This window comes from Lupinus angustifolius, chromosome LG03 (genome assembly GCF_001865875.1).
Source record: "Lupinus angustifolius cultivar Tanjil chromosome LG03, LupAngTanjil_v1.0, whole genome shotgun sequence".
NCBI classification, from domain to species: Eukaryota; Viridiplantae; Streptophyta; class Magnoliopsida; order Fabales; family Fabaceae; genus Lupinus; species Lupinus angustifolius.
This window is the reverse complement of record NC_032011.1, coordinates 4,866,798-4,876,696: the sequence shown is the minus strand read 5'-3', so window position 1 is coordinate 4,876,696 and position 9,899 is coordinate 4,866,798. Positions and strand designations below refer to the sequence as shown.

Here is a 9,899-nt window from a genome sequence, read left to right as displayed (position 1 = left end):
AAGTACCTCTAAGGACAAGGGCAAAAGGAAAAACACTTCAGAACCCAAAAATGAAGCTGCTGGTCCAGAGCAAAAGAAGCAGAAATGGGTTGATGTGTGTTACTTTTGCAAAGGAACTGGACATCAAAAGAAGAAATGTGTAAAGTATCATGCATGGCGTGCTAAGAAAGGCATATTTCTTACTTTGGTCTGTTCTGAGGTCAATTTAACTTCAATACCTAGAAACACCTGGTGGTTAGAGTCTGGTTCAACTTCTAACATCAGTGTTTCAATGCAAGATTGCCTGAGCTACCGAAAGCCTAATTATGTTGAAAGATACATCTACGTTGGCGATGGAAAATCAGTAGAAGTGGAAACTATAGGGCACTTTAGGTTGTTATTATGTACTGGTTTTTATTTGGATTTGAAAGACACTTTTGCTGTACCGTCTTTTAGACGGAATTTAATTTATGTTTCTTATTTGGACAAATTTGGTTATTGTTGTTCTTTTGGAAACAATTTGGTTCAATTGTCTTTAAATTCAAATATTGTTAGAACTGGTTCACTTATGTTAAATGACAATCTTTTTATGTTGAATACTATAGCTGACTATAGCGAAACCCTAAATGTGGAATCACATGGTACTAAGCGTAAAATTGAAAATAATAATTCAGGTGCATTATGGCCCAAGCGTCTAGGTCACATTTCTCAAAAGAGAATTGAGGGTCTTGTGTCAGATGGGATTTTGGATTCCATTGACTTCACAAACCTTAGTGTTTGCGTTAAATGCATAAAAGGAAAACAGACCAAACAATCGAAATCTGGTGCATATAGAGCTTCGTGCGTCTTAGAATTGATACATACGGATATTTGTGGGCCATTCCCTAGGGCTTCCTAAAATGTTCAACAATACTTCATATCGTTCATAGACGATTATTCTCGTTATGCATACATTTTTCTTATTCATGAAAAGTCCCAATCATTGGACGTGTTCAAAACTTTTAAGGCTGAAGTTGAAAATCAACTCAGCAAAAGGATTAAGTGTGTCAGATCTGACCGTGGTGGTGAATACTATGGTAGATATGACGGTTCGGGTGAACAACGTCTAGGGCCTTTTGCCAAATACCTAGAGGAATGTGATATTGTCCCACAATAAACCATGCCAGGATCGCGTAGAATGAATGGCCGCCTAACATGAATGGTGTGTTTGAAAGGCGAAACCGGACTCTTAAGAATATGGTGAGGAGTATGATTTGTCACTTTACCTTACTATAATCACTCTGGGGAGAGACACTTAAGATTGCAGCTTATATTCTTAATAGGGTGCCAACTAAGGCAACTGCCAAAACACCTTATGAGCATTGGACTGGGCGAAAGACTAGTCTAAAGCATTTTCATGTGTGGGGATGTCCAGCTGAGGCAAGGCCTGATAGGCCTCATGAAAAGAAATTGGACTCCCGTACATAAAATATGAGAACTAAAGCCACAATTTCTACAGTTACTATAAAAACTGTCTAGATCTTTTTTAATAAATTTAGGGTCAATATTTTTTTAATTGCACAAGATTTCACAGATTTAGATAACTAAAATATCCTTCCAAGAAGCATACCATCTCAAATAAAATGATACATCCAATGATTTGGAAGTGACTTCAAAGATTTAGATAACTAAAGAATTTAGAATGCTTTGAAAGTATTTGTCGGATTTTTTAAGTTATTGCGAGCTATATCTTTTTTATTAATGTATAATTTTTATGCCTTACTGCAATTTTCTATAAAAGTAAGTAAGGGTGGATCTAATTATATAGTGGGTATGTTACAACCAACTCCTTCAACTAGCTTTTGGATAACAAGGAGAAATAAACATTGTGAGGCTTCCATTTTGTACTTGAAAAGAAAATTTATAGGAGTTGACTATGGAATGTAGAAATATAAGTAACAGGAAAATTTACAAATGTGGTGCACCTTGATCGAAAAATTACGGTTTTGGTGCACCTTTTAAAAAAATTACAAAACTAGTGTAGTTTTATATAAATCGGCAATGGAATTGCCGATTTATGTATTTTTTTTCTCTCTCCTCCCCCAAAATCGGCAATGGGGAGGGAGTTTTATTAAACTATATTTTTTTTAAACTCCCCCCTAAATCGTCAATAGGGGGAGATTTACCTTTTTTTGTTTTTATTTTATTTTGTTTTCACCCCTAAATAGGCAACCGGAGAGTTTTTGATTTTTTTTTAACTTGTGGGAGTTATATTATTAGTTTTAGGGTTTAATTTTTCAAACACAAATCCTAACGATACACAACATGATAAATTTTGTCAACCCTAACCTAATAACAGAACACAATAATGAAAAACACACATAATAAAAGGGTTTAGGGTTTATGGTTTAGGGTTTAGGGTTTTCGGGTTACTACAAACACTAAAAAACCCTGAAAACACTAAAAAACCCTGAAAACACTAAAAAACCATGAAAACACTAAAAAACCCTGAAACACTAAAAAACCCTGAAACACTAAAAAACCCTGAAAACACTAAAAAACCCTGAAAACACTAAAAAAACCTGAAAACCTGAAAACACTAAAAAACCCTGAAAACACTAAAAAACCCTGAAACACTAAAAAACCCTGAAACACTAAAAAACCCTGAAAACACTAAAAAACACTAAAACACTAAAAAACCCTGAAAACACTAAAAAACCCTGAAACACTAAAAAACCCTGAAAACGCTAAAAAACCCTGAAAACACTAAAAAACCCTGTTATTAGGTTAGGGTTGACAAAATTTATCATGTTGTGTATCGTTAGGATTTGTGTTTGAAAAATTAAACCCTAAAACTAATAATATAACTCCCACAAGTTAAAAAAAATCAAAAACTCTCCGGTTGCCCATTTAGGGGATAAAACAAAAAAAAAGGTAAATCTCCCCCCTATTGACGATTTAGGGGGGAGTTTAAAAAAAATATAGTTTAATAAAACTCCCTCCCCAGTGCCGATTTTGGGGGAGGAGAGAGAAAAAAAATACATAACATTGCCGATTTATATAAAACTACACTAGTTTGTAATTTTTTTAAAAGGTGCACCAAAACCGTAATTTTTCGGTCAAGGTGCACCACATTTGTAAATTTTCCATAAGTAACATGGTTGTATATATTATTGTTGCCTATGTATGTAACATTGATGTATAACGATTGTCATGATCTGATTTTTGAGGGATCAGATGTGAAATCAATAAGAGATATATGGCTGCATGATTACTTTGTTATGGGAATAGGATATAAATCATTGAGAAGAGGGGAGTGAAATTTCTACCCCAAATAATTTGGGTTGTCACTATATTTTTTATCGTCAAAACATAGAAAACTCATTTTAATGTCCAATTTGAAAACTATGGTCATTGAACCAAAATTATAAACTTATGAGTTAATTATGGATGAAGCTACAAGAGTTTATTATGCTCATACTTATTTCTAAGTCTAATAGGAAAATTATTAGACTACTTAATTATGAGTAAAAAATTATTAGAAAATAAATCAATCGATTAGTTTGATTTTTATTATTCGAGGTTAGAGGATAAGAAGCAAATTATAGACCATCATCCTTAGTTTGAAAGATAACAGATGCAATACTAATAAATGCGAGTGCTTCTTAACCCAAATACAAAGGAAAGAGACTATATCAATTTTGAATGTTCTTCCAAAACTCAATTTTATGTAAGTACATTTATATAAAAAATTTATTAGTTAAAGCAATTATTTAAATTAATTAACTAGGTAATTAATAGAAAAGATAGAGCAAAGAGTAAGATAAGACACAAGTCTTAATCTTACAATTAAATTCCAAAATTAAATTTTGATTAAATTTGAATGGAATTATTTTAATTCATTAGAAGAGAATTAATAGAAAAGAGACAATATTGGTCATGAATTATCTTTCCACTTCAAGAGATAGCAGATGTCATAATAATGTTCATAACCATTTCTCAACCTGAAGCAAGATGTAAGACACGATATGAATCATGACCTCGTTATTAAATGTTCATTAGTTAATTAATTAGTAAAACATTTCTTTCAATAATTAATAGGATTAAGATAGAAGAGACAATATTTGTCATAACCATCTCATGTCTAGGGAGATGCAGATGCAATACTAAATTACTAATGATTGTAACCACTTCTCAACTCGAGTTAGGAAGAAAGATAAGGCACGAGTCACGACCTTCCTCTTAAATTCTTAAAAGTAATATATTTAAAACATTTTTATAAATATTTTTTAGAGTAAATTACACTGACATCCCCTGAGTTTTAGTGAAATTATATAAATCACCCCTCACTTTTCTACACCTACACAAACCCCCTAATTTTTATACTTTCATTACACTGGTCACCCCTGCATGAGAAATAAGTATAGTTTTTTGAACAAAAAATGTGATAAATGCAATTAAGTTAAACAAAACATGGTATATTGTGGAGACAAATCCAAATAATAGATGAGTCGATACCTCTTTATTATTTTCGGTTCGTTACGATATAGTATAAGAGCGATTTAAACAATATCTCTTTAGAATTGTTGATGCATTTTGTAACAAAAAATAATAAAGATACATTGATTTGTATATTCCTTTGATTTTTCCTCACAATATATCATGTCATGTTTAACTTAATTGCATTTATCACATTTTTTGTTTAAAAAAATACACTTATTTCTCAGGTAAGGGTGATCATTATAAATGAAAGTATAAAAACTAGGGGAAATTTGTGTAGGTGTAGAAAAGTGAGAGGTGGTTAGTGTAATTTCACTAAAACGTGTGAGTGTAATTAACTCTATTTTTTATTTTTTTATTTTGATTATTTATTTTAATTATTATTTCAAATGAATATTATTTTGGACATAAAATAAAATGTCTATAATTATTATTTATAAAAACGAAAAAACTTTTGTTATTGTTAAACACAAATAATAAAGAGGGAATATATATGTGTGGGAGTACTTACGTCAGTACCACATGGCAACTTCTTGTTGGACAATTCCAAAAACTCGATATTGTATTAGGCAATGCACAAAGTCTGAAACTGACATCGAATCTGAGGTGATCCTCCATGACACTAGGAGGACTTTTGGGTCATCTTTCAATTACACCTTAAATGCATTAATGATCATTTTAGGGATGAAGTATCATAGTTTTGGTGCACAATGGGTTGATTTTGAAAGGGATGTCATTAGGTGATGATGTCACACAAATTTTACTAAAAAGAAACAAATGAATATATACGATGATTGGTTGAATTAATTGAAAATGGAAATGAAAGAGAGTAAAAAATGATTAAGAGATTGAATGAGTGAGGCTGTGACATAATTGAGAAAAAGGGATGCTATAGACTTAAGTGCATTATCATGATTATGCAAATATTTAGAAAAGAGGTTAATGATATGAAAAAATGGATTTGACTAAAACATACTTAAAATGGTAATTATTGTGAAATGAATGCATAATTTTTGGGGTTATGAAAAGATTATTACGAAAGGTTATGAAAAATTATTATGAGTGTTTATAAGTAAATTTAAGTGATTGTATCAAGATATCTCCTTAATGTACACAAAGTACACTTTAAATACAAAAATAAGATGAACTAGATAGACGAACCAACTAATATGACTTGGAGATGCAATGACTAAAAGATGAACATTAAGATATGAATATGATGACAAACTGAAGTAAACATAAAATAATACAAATAAAATAGAATGAACATTAGAGGATGAAGTTGTCACAACCGAGTGGTTGATAAGCCTGTGAATCACCATAAGAATAAGAATGTTCTTAATGGCTTGTAACTCTTTAGTGGATGACAGAAACTTTGCTTAGTCATTGTAAGCCTCTTAAATGCTTCTTAAAACTCTTCATAATGCCTCAACAATGAAGAATACTCATCTCCTTGACGATGACAATTGATTAGAGCCATGCATAGAGAGAGGTTGTTCACATTCATTGTTCTTGATTAGTCTAATGATAATGAGAATTATGTTCAGAATGGTGAAGGTGAAAGGTTGGAGACTATAAACTCATTCAACTACTTGATTCTGAATACAACTTATGATCAACCAACAACAAGATAAGATCGTCCTTAGCAACAATTGATTTTTGACTTTTAATACCTAGTTAAAAATAGCTGATAAATCTGATGAGTTATCTAGAATTTACATAAGGTACCTACAAAACTATGAATATGATTCTCTCCCAAATAAAATATCATTTCTAACATTTGTAATATATAAAAACTATATAATCAACATAAAAAATGAATGCAAGCCCAACAAATATAAGTGACCAATGGACCCTAAACCAAACGACGTCGTTCCACACTGGCAGCCCAACAAATATCTTTCTCTTCCAACAGAAAAATACCCAGAAGGGTTTACCTAAACCCCATTTCTCTGATTCAGTGTGCAGCATCAATCAACAAAAAAGAAAATGTCAAACAAAGGACCTGGCCTGTTCTCTGATATAGGCAAGAAATCTAGAGGTAACTATCTCTCTTAATTTTCATTTCTCATTCTTATTCTTACTCCCTTATCATTATTAATTCATTTATTTCATTTATTTATTTGATTTTGCAGATATTCTTACAAAGGATTATAACTCAGATCATAAATTAACTATCTCTTCCTCCACTAACACTGGTTTCGTATGTTCACTCACATTAATCTACCCATATTAATTTCATTTATTACTTTATTTACTTCACTTCCTGATCCAGATCCCCTATTTTATTTGTCTTAACTCTTATTTTATTTATTTGTTTTATTATTGTTATTATTATTAGAGGAAATTACAATGAAATCTTTTATATTTGACTTAATTACACTCGACATGTTTTGATCCGATTATCATTACACTTACTCTCCAGAGAAGGGGATGTGGTGCATTGACCTCTCTTAGAGTAGATGAGTGTAATTAAACTAAATGCCAATACCAACAAGGCGTTGGTCTAGTGGTATAAAGCTTCACTGGATCTCCGGATACACCAGAAGGTAGGGTTTGATTCCTGGAGCTGCACTTGTTGGAAAGGGCAGCCACACACCCTGAATGAGATTACTTCCTTACCCATAGGGTGAGGGGATACCCTTGGTTATACAAAAAAAACTAATGCTAATGAAGTCGGTGTGATTTTCGTGCATTATGTTATTTCCTGATTATTTGTTTTCTTTACTTTCGTTCCGTATTTAATTTTCTATAGCTTTGATTATGTGAATTATGGAAGGAAAGGCTGCTGTCTAATTTGATGATTTTTGTAGTGTTTGGTTGTTATGATTGAATTTTATTGTTAACGGGTTTTCTATTGAGATTCCTTTTCGTTTCATGCAATTTTTACAATTGGTTTGAGAGAAGCGGTAATTTTTACCTTATTGTTACGATGTCAGGACTTGAACACGACATTGGTGAAGAGTAGGGGACTCTCCTCTGGTGATGTGTCTACAAAGTTTAATTACAAGAACAACACAGTCCATGTCAAAGTTGATACTGAATCAAGTGTATGTAGCTCTCTCAATCTTCTATTTCGTAAATTTAGTAGTATAACATTTAAGAAGCAATGTTATGCGATATGGATACGACATGCACAAAGGCATGTGAAGTTTTAAAAGTTATTGAACAAGACAGTTAGAAGTGTATTAAATTATGAGAAACACTATTTCAAAAAGAACAGTTTCCATAACATCACTGTACAAAGGACATGGCTTGATTTCCGCCACATGCCATATTTTTCGTTTATTCTTTGAAGTAGCATTTGCATGAGTTAGATGCAACAAATTATTGCCATGCCACTTCGTCAACATTCCTTACAGAAATTATTCATATCATGTAACATGATTCATTAAGTATCAGCACATTAATATGAAATCATGAATGTTAATATATATATTTGCCAATCCCACCTAGTGGAACTAAGGCCCGTTTGTTGTTAAATATATATCTAACATCTGAACATAAACCCTAACACGAGCACATGTTTAAAATATATGCATTACTTCCTAGTGATTATTTCAAAAGATAGCATTAATCGTTGTAGACGCTATATATGCCACCTGCATTGGTATCATGCTTTAAAAACTTAAAGTAAAATTTTGTAGGTAGGAGAGTTATGAACATTTGGTAGGTTTTAGAGGAGTTTCTGACAACACATGTCCAGCATTAATAAGACAACCATTTGGAAATGCTTCTTTTCTGTTTTGATTTGACCCATACTAATTGATTTCTGCTCTGCAGGTATTGACGACATTTACTATACCAGATATTGTGGCTTCCACAAAAACCATTGCTTCTGTACGACTACCTGATTATAACTCTGGCAAGGTACCGAGACTACTTTGCAATATAAGCTTGGATAGAAATGTACCACTTTAGACTTTTGATGGTCGGAAATTTTTTATGCAGATCGAGGTTCAGTATCTTCATGATCATGCAGCTTTTACTACGGCTGTTGGTTTAAACAGCTCCCCTGTTGTTGATTTTTCTGCAACAATTGGTACTCCTGGCATTGCCTTTGGAGCAGAAACCAGTTACTCGACATCAATAGGAAACTTTACAAAGTACAATGCTGGCATGTGCTTGAGAATGCCAACTTCCAATGCTTCAGTAATTTTGTAAGTGATTGAGTTATTTTGAATGAAACATGGTTTACTGGAGTATTCTTTCTACAGTTTTTAGATGTCTTTGCATGAAGTTATTTTAAGACTCTTCTCTTAAAATAAAGAAGTTATATAAGAATAAGACTTCGCTACTCTGGAAGAATTAGTGAAATGCTCAAACATCTTTTTTGGGGTAAACTGTGAATTACTATCACCCTAACTGTATTGATTGATTGTGTTGAGAAATATACTCTATTTAAGGGTGTAGATTATTATTGCACAATGTTAATGTCGACAAAATTTTCTTTTCCTATATACTCATTTTCTTTCCATTGTTGCAGAGCTGACAAGGGAGACTCCATGAAAGTGTCATACTTGCGCCAGCTAGACAGTTTGAATGGCGGAGCTGCTGCGGGAGAGATTAGCAGAAGGTTCTCTACAAATGATAACACTTTGACAGTTGGATGTTCATATGTGGTTGATCGGCGGACGCTTGTGAAGGCAAAGCTGAACAATCACGGAAATCTTGGTGCCTTATTGCAGCATGAGCTTGCAAACAAGTCATTCTTGACAATATCAGGTGCCTTTGAAACAAAGGCTTTGGAAAGGAGTCCCAAGTTTGGTTTCTCACTCTTACTCAAGCCTTGATGGATTTATAGATTGGGGAAATAGTTAAGTTATATTCTCACATATTTTTTCAGTTAAGGTTAACAAAAGAAAAAAGTTTGGAAATGGTTATAGATTGTTGTTGATGTTTTTTTCTCCTCATTATTTTAAAATGATTGATTGGATTGAGATTACAAATGGTGTTGCCACTGGGATAGAATTTTAAATTATTGATAGCCTCTTATTCAAAACTAGTAGGGGAAAATGTAATCATTATTTATTTTGAACTTCTGAGCATTGTTTTGGAGTTTATGAAGTTTTTCTTCAACATATGGACATTTTACATTTCCATATAATGCATAACGTGTACATACATGACTATATAGATTTAACTGATTTTGTCTATTTGGAGTCCATTGCTTAGCTGACCCTACCTAGTGGGATAAAGGCTTAATTATTGGTTGGTTCGAGTACTTTGCTTAGGGTTTATTTGCGATTTCATTTCTGGCAGATAATGGAGGGAAGGAAAAAACTTTAGAGTCATGAAATACATTTTTGAGATGCCTTTAACGTTTGAAGTCTTTATTTTTCATTCCTTCATCTCCAAAACCAAACTTTCAAACAAACCCTTAGTAGTTAGGACTTCCGACAAGAAGCAGGCATTCATGTTCGATCTCATACTCCCTTTAA

The 9,899-nt window shown here is 32.5% G+C and overlaps 1 protein-coding gene across 1 annotated transcript; it reads left to right on the top strand.

The window, feature by feature from the left end:
• On the top strand, positions 6,390-9,533 carry LOC109343216 (mitochondrial outer membrane protein porin 2-like). The gene is made up of 6 exons (XM_019581412.1): positions 6,390-6,499; positions 6,594-6,661; positions 7,398-7,508; positions 8,242-8,328; positions 8,410-8,618; positions 8,945-9,533. Exons 1-6 carry the CDS (start codon positions 6,448-6,450, stop codon positions 9,249-9,251), a joined length of 834 nt encoding a protein of 277 aa, XP_019436957.1. The 5' UTR covers positions 6,390-6,447; the 3' UTR covers positions 9,252-9,533.